Source organism: Anopheles stephensi, chromosome X, assembly GCF_013141755.1.
Source record: "Anopheles stephensi strain Indian chromosome X, UCI_ANSTEP_V1.0, whole genome shotgun sequence".
NCBI classification, from domain to species: Eukaryota; Metazoa; Arthropoda; class Insecta; order Diptera; family Culicidae; genus Anopheles; species Anopheles stephensi.
The window spans coordinates 10,786,834-10,808,532 of record NC_050201.1 but is presented as its reverse complement, the minus strand read 5'-3'; the positions used below and the strand labels follow the sequence as shown (position 1 = coordinate 10,808,532).

The 21,699-nt window shown below is 46.7% G+C and overlaps 1 protein-coding gene across 1 annotated transcript; it reads right to left on the bottom strand.

Moving 5' to 3' along the window:
- Window positions 1–7,222: 7,222 nt before the first annotated feature.
- On the bottom strand, window positions 7,223–19,426 carry LOC118506904 (thymosin beta). Its single transcript, XM_036044696.1, has 3 exons — window positions 19,232–19,426; window positions 9,695–10,027; window positions 7,223–8,623 (listed from the first exon to the last, which is right to left on the bottom strand). Exons 2-3 carry the CDS (start codon window positions 9,948–9,950, stop codon window positions 8,484–8,486), a joined length of 396 nt encoding a protein of 131 aa, XP_035900589.1. The 5' UTR covers window positions 9,951–10,027; window positions 19,232–19,426; the 3' UTR covers window positions 7,223–8,483.
- Between the last annotated feature and the right edge of the window lie 2,273 nt (window positions 19,427–21,699).

Below are 21,699 nucleotides of genomic sequence, written 5' to 3'. Positions count from 1 at the left end.
CACTGAGGGAGAGAGAGAGAGAGCGATAGAAGGAGCTGGGTGGGAAATGGAGCAGGATAGGCAATTTTGAGAGACTCTGCGTTTGCTACTGCTCCTTGTTTGCTAAGGTCAGCTACATATATGTGGGATACATTTTTCTTTCCGCCTGCTTGACGGATGCGAGAGACTGAGTTCGGTGTATCGGTATGTGTTGAGGATAGGTTCACACTCCTACACTACCTCTCATCCAGATTCTCTCTCTCTCTCTCTCTCGCTCTCGCTCACGAATTCCTCACAAAACCCGTCGCAAGTGTTGTGGGAGGAAGTGTCAGCCGCTGGACGTTACAGGATGCGAGTCCACATGGAGAGACAGGTCGGAGACCCAGACACACCACCGTGAGGACTGCCCCATTTTATAATTGATTGCACCCGTAGGCATCCGCTCGTGGTGAGGGGGGGGGGGGGGGGGAGGGATCCCCGGAAGGTGAGCGCCTCTCCCTAGATGGGAAGGGCAGAGTGTGTGAAGCGTGTAATTGTCTCCGGTTTCGGGACGTACAGTACGAGCGGGTTCTAATTTCGCATCCATGATGTCCCCAAAACCTCCGCTTCGGTGTATGTGTGTGTGTGTGTGTGTGTGTGTGTGTGTTATACTACCCCCAGAACCAGATCCACAAATACGTCTCGGATGTCTTTGCTTGGGCATCCCCATCGCCCATCGAGTGGAACTGCTTTTGATGATTGCCCGGTCCAGTATCCCTCAACTTCGGATCCTTCTTATTCCAGTGGCCTGAAGTCCTGCCCCGAGTGCAGTCCCGGGAGGGGGAAGAGTTGTGCAACCGATTACTTTCACTAGACCTGTTTGCTGCTTGCTGTTGGTGCTGGCGCAGGCATGAGCATCTAGTTGGGTGCTTCTGGCGGATAAGGTAAGTGGTTTCAATCTACGGGATTACATTCTCAAACACTATTAGGTTGGATTAGAACGCCGGCGAACGTCTACGTGGTACGTGTTGAACATGCACCCACTGGCGGATGTTAAGGACGCAGCTACCTAGGCATCGTTGGTTGCTTAACCACAAGAACCAAATAATCACGAAACTCAATTTTGGCGGCTCTACTATGCCTACTGAGGTAGACCGGGAGGTAGGCAAACTAGATGAGAGTTTAAAATTACGCCCATAGATAGCTGCTTCCTTGGCCAGCACTTCAATGCTTGCGAAACCACAGATATTCTAATGTTTCGGTTGATAAAATTTAAAACCAGAAGAAATTGGTTTTGATAAGGACTGTTGAACATTCTAGTAATGCACTGTGCATTCCTAGAAGGGCAAGCAATAAAACAGCCGACCATAACTATAACATCTCGATCTTTGGTTACGGTAGCAAACTAGCTAGGTTAGAACTAGCTAAGGTTCGGAACACCACCAGTCGGAACACCAGTTTGGACAGTGGTATCAAGAACCTAGTTAAATATACGACCGGTTACGGTTCTCGAGTCCTTCTAATTCGATTCGCAGAGGTGTGACGAAACAATTGACTACAGAGGAGTAGTTTTAAGAAAAGATTTTCTAGTAGACATTTTAGTGCTTTGAGTTTGTGACAGTTTCAATAGACATCACAAGGGTTTATAAATTAGGCTTCGGGACAGTTGGAAACAGACCGAATACAGACCCAAATATGCGTGACTCCAGCGATTGCGGAATTCATCAATTTCTTGACGAAAAGGTAAGTTTTACGTAAAATTGTAAAAATTGAAACTAGTCAAATCCACACGAGGTTCATAAAATTGCGAGGAACATCTAGGAAGACTACTATTTGGTGAGCGATCAGAGGTTGGGAAACAACAGATGATTAAGATTTCTTGATGAACTGATTGACTGTCTTTCGATGAAGTGCTCAACCTATCCTTCATGATTCCAACTCGATAACTTCCCACAAAAATTGTGTGGTTAAACCCTGCTAGACTTTTCCTTCTTTTTGGGGATTTGGTGAAGAAGATGGCGTCGGACTTCCCCATGACAGTACCAGACATCAAATCCTGTCCCTCAGAATGCTAATGCTACTGGGCTAACTATCAAGCTAGGAGTAAAATAAATCAGAAGTGGGGGTAGACTTCTTTATTTTGTGGAGTTGTGCTCCGTGTGGCTTGCCAAAACCTTCTCCTGGATCCTGCCTACATGTGTTCCTTATTATTATTTATGTAAACTGGTTGCCTCGAGAGCTTTTCAGTAGCGTCAGATACAAAGCAGATAAAGCGCGAATCCAAGGGACATATTGAGAAAAGCGCGATCGTCGCAATGGGATGAGAAGTGGAGGGCGAACACGCAAGCGGTAGGATGGGATATAGTTGGGAATGGCTGCCAGGAAGGTAGAGGAGTCAATGTTGGCAATAAAATAGGCTGCGCGCCTGACAATGACGATCTTTTAAGCCAACCAGTCCCAGCAACTGACACCGCACCGAGTATGGAGGAGAGGCCGCAGTGGGGTCGTTTAGGAGAATCCTTATGGCGATTCTAGTACCCTCTCCAACCTATCAATAGAGTTGACCCCTGGTGGGGACCAAAGGACGCTGGCGTAATCCAAAATAAGACGGATCCAGCAGCAATACAACACCCTCAAGCACAACGGATTACGGACCTCCAGAATAATCCCAATCCCAGAATATCCCAGATAATTTGTTGACTCGCTCGAAGACTGAATTGATATGTGGCTCAAAAGACAGTTTATCATCGAGCCACACACCAAGATCCTTTACCAGAGTGACTCGTGGGAGTGGTGAGCCACCGAGAGTTGGTAGCTATACAGCTGCTTACTGTGAGAGTGGTCGAACGAGATGAGACCGGTAGACGAACACCAATCCGCAAATGCATCAGCGTAGCTTTGAAGGCAAAGGAGGTCTTGAAACGAGGACACAGGAAGACAGAGCGTAACATCATCAGCATACAACAGACATCCTTTGGGATCCTTCCTTATACTATCCGTGCAACTGCTAATCGCACCTTATTCGACTGTATCGTTGGTACTTTTGTTCTCACACTAGTAACGTGGGCGCTACAAATGCAAAGAAATCAGAATTGACAGGCCGCGAGTTCTTGAGGTAGTAGAGCCAAAGAAGAAGATGACCGATTCTTATGAGGTTATGTTTAATCCCAGGTCTATGTCAATGACTCACAATCTACTGATGCTCTGAAAACCAACTATTCGTTAGCCATCAACGAGACTTTACTAGACTTAGGCGCCAGAGTCACGGACATTTTGACCACTCAAAGCAAAGTCTAGGCGGCGACCAATCACGAGAGGCGACAATGACGCTGGTCTTCATACGGCAGTGTCCGTGTTCAAATCCCATCCGGACAGTTCCCCCGTAGTGAGGACTGACTACCCCGCTACATGGTACCTATAAGGTCTCGTTCTACCATTTCTGGCTTCCTGTAACTTCATGTTACCCGTAGCTGGATAGTCAGTCAGTCTGCATACGGGAAGGAGGCGTTCTGGATGGGATTTGAACCTCGGTCCTGCCGTCTGGAGACCGCTGCCGCTTTCGCCTCTAACATACACATTCCTAGACTACTGCTCCATGTGTCCAAAATATGCTTGACATCACTGAGGTAGAGTTTCTGAAAAAAAAAAACAGAATCCACAGTAAATCATACATGACCAGTAAACCAACGGCAACCAATTCAATGGAAAGAAAATAATTAGCTACCTACAAATCAGCCGATAAGTTTATAACAATTTCAAACACAGTATGGATATGCAATCCATACTCCAGGAAAACAAAGCAAACAACTTTGTGGCGATGATCTGAGCTACATCATGCCCTTCGCGGGGGAAGTATATCAACTAACCCATATCATCCTTCTTTTCAATGTCCTTTTATCCCTCCTGCTTCACGCTATTAATACCATACGTTACCGATGGTTGAAATGATAATTAATTTCTGTTTCCTTTTCCATAAGGACACACCACATGCTCGGCGGAAGGTATGCAAAAGTTTTTTTTCGTTTTTATCAACTTTTATCAAACTCTGCGTAGGTTTCACATTCGCTCGGTGATGCTCGCTACCGCTAATGAAAGAATCGACAATACACGCGACACAAACATCTCACCTGCTTAATTAATGAACATCCGCACCATCAGCTGCTAATTAGCAAACTAAAAAACACAACTCAATAATTTCCTTCAATACAGTCAACAATAAAATGATAGAGGCATGCAACAAGCATTCACAACACAAATTCGTTTGGTTTTTCTTCCATTTGTTTTTTGTTCGTGTTTTTTTTTTTTTGTTGTGTGTGTCACATTTTTGTATATTTTATAGAATATTTATTTCTTTAGTAAAGGGTTGTTGTAGTAGTGTGATAGGGGTTTGTTAGCGGTAGCAGTAAAAAGTTTCATTTCGTCATTTGATCCCCCAACCGAGGATTGATTTTCGTTTCGATTATTGTTCACCATTCCAGTTTTTTTTCTTCTTCCAGCGATATTACTAAGAATACACACACAAGCGAGCTTCACTTGGTTGGGCCTTAAGGGACCGGGGTGTCCGAGGGTATCGCCCCGCCTCACATATCATATCGGGCTCTGTCTTCGCTATCGGTTGGTTAGCCCTTCATGGAAGCAGACAGGATGGGTGCGTGTAAAAAACAGGAACCGTAACCATATTTGTTTTCTCTTTTTTTTTTGGCGCAACCACTACTCTGTCCTTGGTTGCTCTGTTCTGTTTCCATAGAAAAAAGAAAGAAAATTAATCCTCAACGTTCTACACTGTGTGTGTGTGGGTGTCCTTTCTTGTGTTCTCAAAATGTAACTTAATTGCAAAAGCTTGCTCTTGGTAGGCGAACAAAAAAAAGGGGGGGGCTCATCTCCAAAGGTGTTTTGAGTGAGCTGAGATGTAAAAGAAGGTTGAATAAATCATCAAATAAAATAAAAAATATATAAAATAAACAGTGTGGTAAATATAAATACACGCCAATCATACCGAACACGCGACATGACAAGAGTTGTCATTTTGATGCTTTTTGTTTCTCTCTTTCTCTCTCCACAAAATTGTTTTGGGTTTCTTTTGAATTGTTACTGACTGTGTTTAGGCTGTTCTCCCTTTTTTAATACCATATTTTTGCGTGTGTTCTTTTTTAACATTTACCGACAACCCACCAAATACAAATACAAATACTCAGATGGTTTGACAAGAGAAATATACTGACAAACAAATACTGCAAAGACTACTAACACATTCGACACACGCACGATCAACACGTCCGGAGCTATCCTAACTGTCAAAACCGTTGGGCATTAGTGTGGCGAAAAAGCACACACACATACTGATCTTCAAACTTCACTCAAACTTAGTATAAGAGATCTCGCGTTCGGGGATGTTCGGGTTTGCTTGATCAAATAAGACTGGAGTCACGCTGCGCAGTCGTATACGGCTGTGTTCACAGAATCTGTCATCCGAACCGCCATAACCGACTGGTGCAGTAACTGCAGCCTAACTCCACAGGCGTTTCTCAGATTGTAAAACAAGTGTACACATGTTTAAAACAATCGAGCGATTTTGTCACAACACACAATCGAAGCAATATCGACGGCTACGTTCTGTAGTTATATTTCACCGTACGACCTTGTTTTAATCATGGAGCGCCTTGTTTTATGATCTGCTAAACACTCTCGTGTCTCTATACGCGCGCGCGTGTGTGTGTGCTTTTCCTGTAAGCCTTATTATCACTTTTGGTCTTCGGGGTGCTCTCGCCGTTTGTTTTGCATTTTCGTTTGTTTTTTTCCCCCTAAAAAATGGTAACATACAGAGAGCTGGTGGAGGTGGGGCGTTGTGTGTTGCATAGGAGAAGTCGATCACATGCACATTCGGACATTCACGTTGGATGTAGCTTTTAACCAGCGGATGATAAAAAAAGCAATCCTCTACCGCCTGCAATAGTCACACGGTATTTGCCAAATCGAACAACAAAATAATCCGCACGATCTCGCGATCCTCCTTGGACCCCCCGCGGTACTGAGATTAATGTGGTTGAGGAGAAAGAAAAATATAAAAAGGAAAGGATAAGCTACTCTTCCCACACACACACGCATCTACGGACAGAGGACAACCCACGAAACCGTCACAGCTCGTTGAAATTCTTCATCACACTCACATCTATTCTACATCGCTCGCAAACTGTTTTTGTTTTTTTTTTTTTTGGGGGGGGTCACCCTCAGTCAGCGTACAGCCCCCCACCAGGAGGATTGATGCCTACGTTTGTGTTTTCCTGTAAATTTCCTTTCCAAAGTTCGCGGCTCCCGAATTGCATCCCTTTTTCTTTTCTCGGTTCTTCAGTTCAAGGTGGTTTGGATCTTTCGATGTTGGTGGCGGGAGTTTGTTGAATATTGTGTGTAGTGCGCACACGCGCACCACTGAGTTGTGGTAGCAACTGCGGGTTTTAGCGTGGCCCAACACATCCTGCCTGTTTCCTGATGTCTTTCACATTTTTTTTCTTGCTTGAAGCTGAGAGCTTTACAAGTAGGCAATAGGAAGGAGAGGGGGGGGGGTCGTTTTAGAAACAGTCGGCAGTGCGGTGCCTATGGCAACCGACCTACCCGCGGGCGTTTGATTTTTTAAAGTTGTTGTGGGTTTGCTGGTAGTTAAAAACTTTCATTCCTGACTTTGCTGTTCGCTCCAAAAATACACTCACCCTATACGTTATTTTAGTTCTCCCTACATGTGTGTGTGTGTGTGGTAATGGAATTATTGGTTTTTGGGTGGGGCGTCGTTGTTGGTGGAAAGCCCCCACATATCTAGCAGCACAGTTCTACTGTTTTATCACTCAGTGTCTATCGATATATCGATGTTTCATACGAAAAGGAACACGAACCAGATGTGCGGGTCCTTGCCCTAGTGAAATATAATATCACTCTCTCTCTCTCTCTCCCTCACACACACCTTCTCTTGCTTTGCAGTAGAAAAAAAATACTAGTTAATAGTATTATAATTTGACAAAATACACTCGTGAGGACGTAAATTCGAATTTCGGTCGCCCTTACGCGCGCACACACACGCACGCTAATTTTTGCTGTGTGTCAATTATATCACCCCCCCCTGCCATATAATCAGCAGCAACAGTCTTTTTTTCATTGTATATGTAAGGAAAACGAAAATGTATGCGTAGGAGCGGGATTCTATACAAACCCCCCGCCCACAATACGGATATCTTATGCAGTGGTTCGCCCAATATTTGGAAACTCATTTCTCTTCGTGTGTGTGTGTGTTTATGTGTTTTGTTGTTAAATAATAATTATTATTTCTATAAGTAAATCATCGCACCGCTCATCCATCATCCCTACCCGCACAAAACGTACAAAAAAAGCATGGGTTAACATTGAATCTGTGTCTATCTCTCTTCGTGCTTTATGCTGCTGTTACTATTGCTCTTCTATTGGTTCTTTTCTTCCTTGTTCCCTTTTTTTCATCCTTTTTTTTTCTATACTTCCGTCTACATTTCTTGTTCCTTTTTTTTGTGTTATAAAATTGAAAAACATATCAATCAGTCCCAACACCCTCACCATTGCTAATAGCTGTTCTGCTCCTGATCGACTGGAGTTGAGAGGGTAAGTAGAGGACGTGATTGTGTAAATGCGTTTTATAAATGCTGTCCGTCCCCTTTACGCCAGCGCGCAGTCGGACGTTCAATTTGCTATTCTGTGCTTGCTGCCGATCGCCATTATGGAAGGAACGTGTATTGGTTTGCTGTTTTAGATCGAAGACTGATCGAAGTCGTCTAGCAGATGATGGATCTCGTTTAAAACAACACAGGAAGCATTCGCAATATAACAATTGTTTCTTGGTTTTGGTTTCCCTCTCCGTTTTTTCTTTTTTTCGTTGAGCCCTTTCAGGCTTGGCTGACATGTTTTTTGCATAGTGGTATTAGAGAGAGACAGAGAGGCTCCTTAGCAGGTTTAGATGTAAGGTTTAGAGATGACCAGATACAATATTTCCAGAAATTAATTTAGAGGAAGGATATTTGGGGGTTGGAAAATACTGCCGAAGAGGTAGGTCGGGTAGGCATGATGGAGGAGAAGAACGGATTGCGGGGCGAATGTGTGGCCGGGGAGGCGTAGACAGCAATCATAAATGTATATCCTCCTTCGGGCGAAGGAGAAGAAGGAACATCAAATGTCTCCCATCATGATGGTGTGGTGGTGGTGGTAGTGTCCGATGTCTTCTCCTTTCGCAGTACGATCGCATCGATCTTTTCGCATGCCTGTTGGGCTCCTGTCCACAGGATGATGAAGCTTTTCCGTGTTGTCAAGTTCTGCCTACCACTACCGCTGCTGGATCGTACTCTTCTCTGTGTCTTGTCATGTTGCTGCTGCTGTTGCTGTTGCTGTTGCCGCCCCCAACCAATTCTGCGCCCCTTTTCTATGCGCCGCGCTCCGCGTGTGTGCGTTGTGCCCTAAATTAACACGACGACACGGATGGTGTTTGCGGATGCGCTGCCCCCTAAGCTGGTGCGCACTTAGGCGCGCTTCTCCTCCTCGATGGTTTCGCGCGTCGGCAGTGGATTTTTCTCCAGCGTCTCGGCATGCTTCAGGCGCGAAGTATCGAACGATTCGATACCTTCGATGAATCGCTGGACGCCCTTCTCAGCCTGAATAGCTGCAAATGAAAAAGTGAAGAAAGAGGTTAACATTTTTATTTAAAGTAATCGCTCAAAACTCGCTCTTCGTGGCCTAGGGGGGGGACCTCTCTGCTTATGAGTCTGGCTCATTTCTGGCTTACTAGACTTTACGATACCAAGCAGTTGGATAGTCAGTCCTCACTACGGGGGAACGGTTCCGGATGTGGCAGGAATTCAAGTGCGCTTGAGTCAACAGGATATTACTCAAGATAAAGAAAATAACTTCAACATTGCAAAGCTAAGCATAGCTATCATATAACCTGATCGTTTTCCAAGGTTCCCAGTTGCTGACAAATGCCTGGATCTATATAAAAAGCCCCATGAAAAGAAGTGAACCAGAGTCCATTAGGAAAGATTCACCAATGTAAACATCATCACTGCAGAGGAATGTGTTTGTCACAGCATAATGTGTCGATAAAACGATGAAGCTACTGCAACTGTGGCGAAGAACATGGGCACCACCACTACTACTACTGCGCTACCCCCCCTTGCGCCTGTGCTGAACGGCACAAAGCACAAGTGCAAAACGGACGGTAAAGAAATTCCTCGCCGATGTTTCATTGCAAACGTGAGTTGCCTTGGCAGTGCAAAGCAAAATGGAATCCATAACCTTGTGCACACGGGACACATCCGATGGGTAGGTAAATAATGTTTTTATTCCGTTTCAATCAAGCCGTCACCACGTACGCATCTGTGTGGTTGCAGTTGCTGGGACACCGCAAACCCACCCCCTTTCTTAGCACGACTCTGGAGGCTATGCCGGGGGACACGACGGAACAGCGGACCGTGTGCCGATGCATATCTTGTCTCGCGTGTGACACAACACGGCGCTTGATTGATTCGCTCACCAACAAAGAGCGTACGAGAGCCAGGACACACGGCGCAGCGAGTTCGGTCGGGTAGTGGGCGATCAATTCTGTGCCGTTTGTACAAGTGCACAATTTAATTGCGTCGCAGCAAACGGTACAGAGCAACAACAAAATGTTGCCTATTAATCACACTAATACCATCCTCCCCGCCTTGCTTTGTGGTAGTGTATTGTTACATACCTTCCGCATCCGGCAGCGGGTTCTTCTCCTTCGTTTCGGCGTGCTTCAGACGGGATGCATCGAATCCCTCAATGCCCTCGATCACGCTACGCTGGGCCTTCTCGCTCTGTACGTCGGCGGCGGTCGGCAGACAGTTCTTCTCCTGCGTGTCCGCCTTGGCCAGCGTCTCCGTGCGGAACGATTCGAGCTCCGACTTGAAGTCGGGCTTGACGCGTGGGTACGAGGTGGCAGTGCTTTCCTGTCCGGCAGCTTCCATCTTTGCTGTTGGTGAGGGTTTTTTTTTTTTGGACGTTCAGAGAATACTGCTTGTTAGCTCCTGGTGGATGGCTACCGCTGTGGAGAATACAAGTGGAAAGGTTGCAGGTTAGATTTGCGATGCAAAATATTGTTTCATTGAAAAGAGGTTATTTAAAATAAGACAACGTGTAAAAAATAGTAAATTCAATACTTCAACTTGAAGTTCGATGTGGACACCCGATGTGGACACCCGGGATGTGTTGAGTTTTCACACTCAACACTTTCTCGATCGATCTTCAACACACTCAACACGATCCTCCCTAGGTGACAGAGTTCATTTAGCAAAACAAGCTTCATACGTATAGCTAATTAGCCACAAAACCATTCCAAATCATTGCCCAACAATGCATCCACACGCTAGCCATTCCACGTTTTCGCGAAACGCTTTAAATAGAAACATCAGGGCAGGCGCAGTATAAAGCTGTCGGGCAAGAAATTCGTCTCCAACCAAGATCTCACGCTCGCCGCTCGCAAGGATGTTGGTCAAGGTCTACACTCCATCATTCGTGTGTCGTCGTCGTCGTCGTCGTCGTCTGTTACACCTCGCTCGTTATGACCTCTCCTAAACCACCCTTTTTCATCAGACAACCCTTAAAAATGGAATTATCCAAACGTACACACACACACACACCAAACCGAGAGGTTCGATAAAGAGGCAAATTATGGCTGGAAACATGGCCACAGCAACACAGGCAAATGGACGCCACCGGCCGACTTAGCGGTGAACCTGATGCGCACAAATAAGGCAATGGGCCGACGACGGCGACGATTACTATATATTACGGATTGCAGTCGTACACCACCACCCTACCAGACCCAAGAGCCGAGGGGGAGGGGGGTCACAAACCCAAATGCGGTATCTCGGCCAACAGTTACAAAAAAGGACCGGATCGATAGAGGGACCGGAACGGGGGGGGGAAGGGGCAGTGTAAGTGATTGAGTGTGTGTGTGTGTGTGTGTGAGGGGGAGCGACAGAGCGAGAGAAATTCGGTCATGCCCCGCCGGGGTGTAATGGGTGGTCGGGCAAAATGAGGAACCAGCGCGAGCCAGCCACCAACGGGTTACGCTTACGTCGGAGGCACCGTCCGTTTCCTTTGATTTATTCCTTATATGGTCATCTGCCAACGAGTGGTATTTTCGGTAGGGTATAACACCGCACAACAACACGTCGTCGATACACCGTGTGGCCTCCTCCTTCTCCTCCTCTTTCTTTCTGACGCCATCTTTCTCCTCGGCCTTTTTTTTGTGTGTGTGTGTGAGTGGCCATCCTCCTCCTCTTTGGAGGTTATGCGCCTTTAAAACACAGCCTCAGACATGTTGTACCACTGTGCGCGTTTGTGTGTGCATGCCCGTTTTACGATATATTCAAGTGAATTGGTAAAACCGGCTGGGAAATGGAGGGAGCGGTTGCTGGTTCTGACGTGCAAACGCCGCATGCTTTCGAGGTTAAGATTTTTATGGGAGAGATGAGAGATTTCGGTGAGCGTGTTTACCATACTTGGCAAATTAGCACACCGATTCTTGCGGTGCGCGCCATATGTGCACCAGTTACTACTACCCTAGGGCCTCCAGAGCTGTCACTGGGAGACCTCACATATATGGAGTGATCCAACGTTGTACAACCGACCCCCTCCTTTGCATCGTGTACATGCTCCGTTCTCCATCGCAGAATAAACGGCGAACAGTGTAAGACGACTTCACAGCCTCATACATATCCACCAGAAGAACTATATCTTCGCACAAAGTTAGCAATAAAAAAAGAGCTCCTATCAAACCTATCAATCCAAGAGAAGGTAGCAAAGCGCAATAAAAATCTGAATCCATAGACATCTCCCATTCCCACGAGCAATCAAACCGAGCCTTGTGGATAGCTTAATCACAGCTTCCAGATAACATCAGCTTCGGGGTTTTTCATAAGTGCGCAAAAAAAAAAAATTAAGAAGCGATCCTAGCATCCCTCAAACACGGATGGTTCAATCCACCAAGAAGAAGGAGTTCATTTGCGGCAAATCAGAAAATTGCACTGCTTCCTTTGCTTCCAAAGTTCGCGTGCGCCTTCCAATACTCCAGAGGCAAGAATCTAGGCAAACAAGAGAGAGAGAGAGGCGTGCTTCTTTTTTATTCGTTTAATTTGATTTTCTATTCGATTCTGCTGGCAGCAGAATTCACCTGTCAGTCTCGAGTTTCTTCGCCTACGAGCGTTTGGTATCTAACCTCCACCAACCCTCCTCTACGGAGCTATCTCACCATCCGGCCTAAAGTATGAAGAAGATACATACTAGATGACGTTGGTGTACAACACCACCCCACACAACGGCACCAGCAGGAGGCAATGGGAAGTAAAAACTGAAAAATTCTGATGATCCTCTCGTCAGCAAAGCCATTCCAGTGGGTCCGACGGTCTCGCCCGTTTCTATCTTGGTGGGGAGCTATATGTGCGATGGGTTTATACACAGACGTTTCCGAACTTCGTGCATAAAAGATGACAAGGCATCGCGCGCTCACCACCCCCCCCCCCCCCACCCAAACTCACTCAGACATATTTTCTACCGGCCCTTGAGAGCTCCCACAGACGTAGCAACTCTTCGAGAATAATATAATACAGCAGCAAAGTACAGTGTGTGCGGTGTTGCCCGGCTATTCTTCCTTTGCCGGTTCTTTCGTTTTTCCTGCACACGGCCACCATTCGCTTCGTATCGAAGCGGAATCGAACCGGAACAACTGAACTGAGAGCATGTCGGAGGGGGAGTCGGGGTCTTGGTCGTGTAGGGGGGGGGGGGGGGCGTGGACGAACGAGTGCGCCCGCGCGTGTTGCTTACTTATGCTGTGCTGCACACAGCGCAAAAGCCGCTTAATCATCTCGCTCCCTAAGCTTCGCTTCCCATTCCCGTTCGTTTCACAGCGTTTTGCATTTTCTCCTTTTTCCTTGCGTCGTCGTGATACCACCAATTCAGAGGATTTTCGGGGGGTGTACGCGACTGTGTCTAACGCTACTTTTATAATCCATAGAGTGCGTTAATACTGCATGTTGCGAAGGTGTATATAGAAGAAAAAAAAATGGCGAAGCAACCATCGCATCTTTCTGCGTTGAAGTTTTCTCGCTGGCCACCAGCAACACTGGGAACGGGTCGGGCAAATCTGTCCAGTTCGTGTTGCTTCGGTGTGTTCACTTCCACCATTTCTGTGCGCTGCTGCTTCCTGCGGGTTGCCTCTTCTTGCCGATATCGATTGCAAATTTCGAATTTGCTCAATCGTGTGCGCCTATTTTACGCTTTCGTTCCCTTGCTGGGCTCTTCTTGATGCACCATCGCAACGGATCGCCATATTTTCGAAGCTCATTTCGAGCCTCGTTGAGCATGTGGCCTCTCCTCGAGTGCCTCCGGCAGGTAAAGGAAGAATTGATCATACATTAAGCAATTTAACCGAGACGGTTTTACGGGCCGCGCTGGGGCAGGCACGTCTACTTTACCGGGATGTGTCAATGCTTCTCTACGCGCCACTTGTTGTTTCGTGGCAGATGTACAGCATGGACAAGCGCAGGATGGTTTAAGCGGCCGACAAGAATTTTTGAGGCGTGTTAAAAATTCTACTCCATTGCCCGTTGCCAGCTCATTAATAATACATACTTCAATCATTTTATTGGACCTCTTTGGTTCCACACAAAAATGCATCAGACGGTTCTACGGATGGATAGACAATCAGCTACCAGGTTACGAGGGGTTTCCAAAGCTTTAGGGTTCGTCGAGTTAACTGCTTAATTTGCTGCAACTCTTTACTTTCGACGATTGCATCGGAGGGTTCGATGGATAAGCTACGCGGATTTTCAAATTTAACGGTAACGGGATCTTGATTCATGACTTTAAGATATCAGTAGATATATTAATACATCTGTTACTTCGATATCAGTGATTACTTCGGTAATTTTATATGTAGAAGCTCCCAGTTCTTCAGCCGTCAAATGTCTCTAGAAACGAGGATTTTCCTGGACCACATTATCCATGAAACAACTCTCTCTGTATTAAGCTACAGAACTACAGCACTAAACAAACTCAAAGCAAATCTTCAAAGACCCCAACCAATAAAAAGAAAATCAAGTACATCCCTCATCCACAGGGTCAATGGATTCTATTCATCTTCTTGCAGGGAAAAGAAAAGCCCGACAGCATGTCTATAATTTCAGATTTTCAATCCGATTTTCCTTCGCTGGAACAGGAACAGCAGCACGTAACGAAGTAACCGAAGGAATAGAACAAAACTGAGCTGAACAGCTTATGGCAAAGAGCAATTCACACATATTTTCCCCCAAACCCCACTCCACAAAATGGAGGACGAGGGTGGCGGGGTTGCAAATGGTGGTGGTGGTGGGTTTCCATGCCGTTTCACTTCGATGCCGTTCCAATTTCGGAACGGCAATACCGCCTCCTCCTCCTCCATTTTGAGTTAAAATTCATGAACACAGTCATAAAATTCAAAAACGTTAACGTCAACGATGCAAACCGCCGGGGGACCGGGGGACCGGGGGGTCTTGGCGCACACATGAAGTTTTCGGTTCGGTAAAATGCTTCTTTCTCTTTAAGTTGCTTGCTCACTTGTTTTTTTTTTCTTTAAAGTAAGAAAAGAAAAAGAAAACTGTTACCGATATACAGCACACAAGTGTGTCTTGCAGTTAATGAGTGTAAGGCCCACGGGTCTTGCACAGAAGACCCACACACGCGGGGGTTTTTTTTCTGAGGATGCTTCCACTGTAATGTTGTACATTTTATGGACAAGATTTTATTGCCTTTGTCCAGTTGATTTTCGCTTCACTTGATTTGCGCTTTTTTTCTTTTCTTTTAAATATTGCAGCGCGCAATTAATGTGTCAATGCCGAAATTCGATCCGGGTGTACGGGGGGGAAGGAAACAGACCCTCAGGAATGCGCTTATCGCCCGGGACATATGCTCCCGGTGTGGGTTGGGCGGGTTCCTGTTTCGTTGCTTTAATTATGAATGTGAGTGGTTTCTTTGTTTGGTTTGCTGCGCCTGCCTTGCCTGACTGCACAAGAGATATCGGCAGAGTGATAAGAGGGGCAAAAAAAACGAGCAAGTCAACGCAACTGCATTCGACTTTGAGGGATGGATTTTATTTGCTGCAAAAGTTGCTATCTCTTGCCCTTTTTTTTAGGGCACACACACACCGAGACTTCCGTTTGAGTTCGATATTGTTTGATTCTACATAAAGAAGGCGAACAAACAAAACAAATGACATTAAATTGAAATCAGCACCGTCATAGCGCTAATGCATTTGTTTCCTGCAACAAAAGAAGGATTGATAAGGGCTGGAATTGGGGTCATCTAATAGGAGGATTCTTGAGAGATGTTTATTATATCTGCTGTGTGTGAGAGAGAGAGGTCTAGTTCATATAAAGACAGAACGTCAGATCAGAAGTCTTCCATAGTCTTCAAGGAAAACCTCCCAAGATACTTATGTCTAGATTTCTAGATGGGATGTGAGGTTCAAGAGATAAATGTACAGGTACAATTCAGTCCTTGAAGTTGTTCTAGCCCCGAGAACGCCAAGTTTAAATACGCCAGATATAGAACGCCAGTTCAAAACTTGCATAGCCCGCTAACTTCCAAACGAATCTAGGTTGGGCATTTGGAATAAATAGAAAACATTTGAAGTACAACTAAGTAGGACGTAAAAATATAGGAATTTTCCATAACCCACTCGCAAATTCCTAGTACAGTTGTAAGTCTTGAAACTAGTCAAGTTATTTTCGGCACCGTTCCCGAGGGTGGGATGTACACTTGCGGAGTAGCAGCCAGATTGAGCAAGCAAAAAAGAAAGGAAACTAAGAACTTCAATGCGCGAACAACATCCAAGATGTTTGTTGAAACCGTAACCCACTCCCAAAGACCACACACTTACGCCTTTGAACATTTTCGGAGAGTTTTTGCGGGCCGCAAGCAAACTAAAAAAAGACTTCTCCTACTGTTTCCGCTCAAAGCTGCACGAATCAAGAAGTTGTGCTACCAGGAATTTCTCCAACCCAAAAGGGTGTGTGCCGCACACAGGTCGATCTTTCCGGCCGCCGTCGTCTTATTTCACCTCCGTTCGTTTGAAGTGCTTGCATCCCGGACAGCGAACCGGAGAACGTGCGGGAAATAGCATCGATGCAACATACACCACATGCTGGGTGTGTGGTGTGTGTGTATGCTGCATCGGAACGGAAACTCTTCAGATAAAAGGCAGCACACAGCTCTCGGGTGTTCTGTATCCCCATTGGAATGTCGCCCGACGAATGTGTGGCAGCGAGCAAGTGGGTTTGTTTACTGTTTTTGTTGTTGTGGTGGCTTTTTTTTGCTGTACACTCCTTTCCTGGCCGTTCGCAGTTCCATGCTAGAGGAAACGCCCTTCGAGTGGGGGGGGGGGGAAAGTTGGGTGGCCACACTACACCATCATTCCACCAAAACACATCCGCAGCAGCGACAGCAAAAAAAAGAGAGGCTTGAATAATGCTGATTGTCCCCCCAACGGGTTGGTTCTCGGGGCGATATCGACGGTGAACCGCGGACCCTCCCCTCCTTTGTACAGTGGTGTAACCAAATTAATCGCCAGCCCGAAAAAAGCCCCGAAACCGATACGGGGCCACGTAGTACGTGCGGGGAGTTTTTTTTTTTTTGTCCACTGTTTACCATGGGCGTAATGAATTCGTTGACTCATCATAACTTGGGCCCACCACGCCCAACAAACCAGGGCGTGTGTGTGTGTGTGGAGAGGTCCACCACCCATCCGCTGGGGGAAAGCAGCGGAGTTATTTGCACCTAAAAATGTTCGTTTGAAAAACGTTCAATTAGTATTACTTGGGATGCAAAGAAAGAAAATGTGAATCCTCACCAACGATACACACGCTCACATGAAATGCACCGGAAATGAACCAGACGCATGTGTGTCTCGCGGTATCTCGCGCCCGTGCGAAGAATACTGGAAGTTCGACAGATGTTCACGAACTTTCTCAGCACTCCCACAGCGAGACATTCGCGCGAACATGTGGCAAGTGCGAGATGGAGTTACTCTTCCAGTTTTCGCCTTCACAATTACTCAAATTGGAAGGTTTGCGGCTCCGGGAACGTTTCAATAGAGCAGGACCGGGGTTCAAATCCTATCCGTGCCGTTCTCCCGTAGTGACTCCAACTCGAAGGATGGAGAGAGAGGCTTTAACCTCACTTCCGGTATGGTGCGCTAATCGAAGTAGTGATAGCGGTGCTGGTTGCTCACAAAACAACCGGCATCAAATTCTCTAAGGTACACGGTACGATGGTAGTGCCTCTCTCTCTCTCTCTCTCTCTCTCTCTCTCTCTCTCTCTCTCTCTGTCACTTGCTCTGTATTTCCAAGATACAGTTTGCAGAAGGCATGATGCACCCGCAAAAACCTTAAAAGTTATCAGATTTTTTTAGTTTTCACATGCAGATCTTATTAACTCGTGCACAGAACTGATTGCTAATATCGTTGGTACTACAACCTCAAAAGGTCTAGATGGTCTGCCACTTCTTCTCCTTCATTTTATTGAACTCGGAGCAGAGACAGTACCGAGACGGTATTCGATATCCGGTTCCTGTCGGGAGTGAACACCGGTACCGCTACTGTGTGTGTCCAAGACCAAGAGAAGACGACCTTCTCCCGAGGTTCTTCTGGCGTTACAGAGTGCCAACAAGAACAAGAAAGTTAGGTCGTAAATGAATCACAATTGTATATAATAAAACAATAAATACAAATCATTGCTGCAATTTCATACCACTCTTCAGCAACTCAAGTCTCTAGCGTTATGACTCATACATATATCCCCCACTTAAGTTCCCCGATTGGCTCTTTCTTCGTTTTCTCTCTCGCTTTCCTGTTGGGGTACGGGCGACTGGTGATGAGTCATGTCGCAAAATGCATCTGTGCACACAAGAGCACACGCGCGCGCAACACCGCCAGATAACCGGCATTAAAAGGAAAGACAAAGGAAGTAGCATTCGAAATATTATGACCGTGGTATGACTGCTTCTGACAGCATAACAAAATTGCCAATATATCCTCAACCACACACACACACGCACGCACATGCACGCATATTGCTACTGGCTGGAAGTGGTAGTGTCTTTGCCTGCAGCAGGAAAGACAAACTTAATTTTTCGTTTTCCGCACACAAACACAAACACTATTGTGCAAATAAAATTGTTGTTTAGTTGTACCTAGAAAGAGAAATGATAATGTAGCTCCCTTTTCTTCGAATGCGTAATAAAATGGACAGGAAAAAGGTGAAATCACCCTCCTTCTTCTAGACCCTCAATTTCCCTCTGGGTGTGTGTGTGTGTGTGTGTGTGTGTGCAAATATATTCTTTTCTCCTTTTTCCAGCCATCCAGCCAGCCAGCTAGCCGGCCGACCGGGGTCACGCACTCACACAGCGAAATGTACGCACGCGTGCGTCTGCATCCATACAAGCGGCCCTTAAGAGAAAAAGCCGGCTATGAGTGTATGTGGGTGGTGCTGTGCGCGCCATGTAAAACCGAATCTGGGGGGGGGGGGATTAACCCCGGATAATAATGCCGGCAGCGAAAGTGCGTAAACCCGCAGCGGGCCCCCGGACCGGGGGTTTTTTTTTTTGACAGTTCTTAATAATAAAGACGACCGATGGAAAAGATGGCGTCGTCCTGGATTGGGAATTCCACATTCACCGCTGGCCGGCTGCTCTGTTGGTTCTCCGGTAGGACCTGGGCTGGGAGGAAACTATTTCCAGACACCCAGCCAACCAAACCCCAGCACCAAAAGTGCCGGAGGACAAATGGCTACGTGACGTTCCGTATTTCCCCCCCACACAACACACAACCGTAGCCATAACCTAATTTAGCGAACACTGCCGGGATTTCGCCGAATATGAAAGCAGCGAACAAGCCGGAAACAAAAAAAAAATGGAAAGCGTCTGTTCCAGGGGAGCATTTTACATGGAAAATAAAAAAAACCTGCGTAACCTAACTTTTTCGTACGCTGATCGCGAGAGATATCCTTTTTTCTTCTGGGCGGCAGACAACGCCATTTCGCACACAGAACACAGGCGTTTTTAATGCGAAACAAGAACACACACGCACACGCACATTTGCGACCGGCAGCCGGTACAAGGAGTGCTGCGACCAGAAAAGGAAATTCTTTTCTTCATTCTTTGCTGGTTGATATAGAGATAGAAAAAGGGCTGCTGAAGTGGTAGTGTATTCACCTTGCGTTTGTTGAGGTTTGCGGGGTTTTCTGGTTCTAGTTGAAAGTTGATTCGGCCCTAGTTGGGGTATGATCGGGAGAACACTGAAACACCGGGACACGAAACGACGGCACGTAATACGAACACGAATGTCTTGCTGCTGCGAAAGAGCGAACCACACTGCACGGAAGCACAACTGCAAATGGTAAGCGTCGCGTGCCGAACCGTCGAATACATAGCTGGTGGCCGTCGAAACTAACACACGCACACCACCGGACACGGCCCGCTGTGTAGCGGTGCATTGCGCTGTGCGCCGCCGTTCTTTTCTCCAGCGGCAACGTATTCGATACACTGCGCGCGTGTGTGTGCGTGCGCTTGCCGGGTGAAGAAACGAACCTTGGACGCGTGTGTGTGGGTGCGTCAACAGGAAACTTCTTGGTGCGTGATCGTTGGTGCTGTTGGCTGTTGGTGTGCATGCAATATCTTCAGCCGTTTTTGCTGGTTCGGACTTTCGGAAGCTGAACAAACATGGCGACCGATGGATACAAGGGGAACATTCGAACGGACCGATCCGATGGTGTGTAAAGTTGGTAAAGTAATTTTTTTTTGTTTCAACCCTAGAGAAACATCTTACCCACCTCCCGCCTCTAGTAGCGGCTTCGGCCGGTCTGCCGTTAATGTGTGGCTTTCCGTTTCGTCCAAAAACGGTCAACGAGCGGACCAAACCGGCTAACCATGATGATGCTGATGATGTTGGAGAGGACCGCAAAACCACCAAGCACGCGAGAGTTTTGGACGAAAGGAACACAATTTAGGGCAACCACCAGTGAGGCTGATTTTTTGAAGAGACATGCAAACGACCCTGGACCTCACACCCCTGGCTGGGGGTGGGGTGAGACATTGTTTTTCACTCCCTCCCCGTGCTGCTGTTTCTTCTGTTGCTTTTCGCTTTCTTTCCTTCCATTGTTTTGATTCTGCATCTTCAAGCAGTAGGGTCTGCGACATTCGAAGACGAAGCGTACTGTCGTTTAGCCCCGGGTCGCGACACATGTGCACACACATGTTTTGAATTAACAAGTTCAATGCACCCGGCACTGCAGTTTTGCTTGCTTTGGGGTGGCTCGCTAGGGATTTTTCAAATACTCCCTCACAAGTTGAAGCAGCACACTAAACGCTCAAACGGAAGTAAGTTTGAGGATAGATTGTCTCCGGTCGATTCGGGACAGAAGACTCGCTGGTTGTTAGCAGATGTGCTCTTACTTGGTAGACCATTTTCATTTGCTACTTCACAGCAAGAGTCCACATGTGTAAAACAGCACGACGATGCGAACTAACAATGATCTAGTGTGATATGTTGAGCCATGCAGCCATAGCCAGGTACGTGCCAGGAGAAAGCTTGCAGACGCCAATAAAGATCATCCAAATTGGTGTGGAATCTATAGCCCTTGCAGAACCTACCGCACGTTTGCCGGCAAGCACCGGCTGGACCTAACGTCACATTTTAGGGTGTCTCGTACATTCGACCGAGCACGGGACAGGGTGGAGGGTTACGGCGAAGGGGGTAATGTGGCAAGTGAATGTGCATTCAAGAAGCGCATGTGGCAAACCTTCGAACTCGTCTTCTCGCTTTTGTTCACCCCCTCATTTATGATATCCCATCCCTCTCTGTCTTTAGGTGGTGTTCGGTGTCTTCGCACCCGAAGTTCACCACCCAGCCCCCAGAATAACCCGAACTCCCGATTGGGGGTATTCACTTTCTTCCCCAGTCCCGGGGCTTTGCACGAGGAAAGGGTTTGCCCCTAAGGTTGCCGGTGCATTCATGCGCAAAGTATAGTCCGGGGCCGGATGGCTAGCAACCATGCCTACCATCCTAGGTTTAGCGATACGAATGGATGGGTACACATAGGGGGGGGGATTTTTTTTTCGGGTGGTGATTTCATTCTTCAACCTCCGTAGTCGTAGTTGACTGACCGTTATTACCTTTCCTTTCCCGTTTACGCTACAATGCAACTTCCAGGCGCACACGTGGCGGCGAGGGACGGTCGAAGAATCGTCGGCTGTACCTGATTGAATTATTGATCGTAATGGGTGCTCGGGCATTTTCTTGGTGCTCCTGCGTTCCTGACGGTGCTCCTAAAACCCAAACCTTCATGCTATAAATTGAGCAGTTGGATAAGTTTCCGTTGGCCGCTTTTACTCTTTGTTTTGTGATTTGCGCGTGATAATGCACAAGGAAGCCACGTGCCTTGCCATGCTTGTTTCGGTATTCTAGCTTCCAAGGGGGTGGGCAAGAAACCCTGGACAACAATCTATAAACTTTGCTCCGTAGACATCCGGAGCAAACATTGAAAGAATCGGAAAGGCTTTCCGGCTGAGAGATTAATAATTTCTGATCGACATTTAATCGGCCACATGTGCTTGGTTCCCTCTAGCGTTCAAACATTGGAGCAACCGTATCCGGCACATGTATCGAGAAAAAATATGGAATT

What these genes read in the sequence shown, in the direction of transcription:
- LOC118506904 (XM_036044696.1), bottom strand. Translation starts at nt 9,950, where the DNA reads ATGGAAGCTGCCGGACAGGAAAGCACTGCCACCTCGTACCCACGCGTC. An exon ending in CCCGCTGCCGGATGCGGAAG is followed by an intron (nt 8,624 to 9,694) that starts GTATGTAACAAT and finishes TTTCATTTGCAG; the next exon opens with CTATTCAGGCTGAGAAGGGC.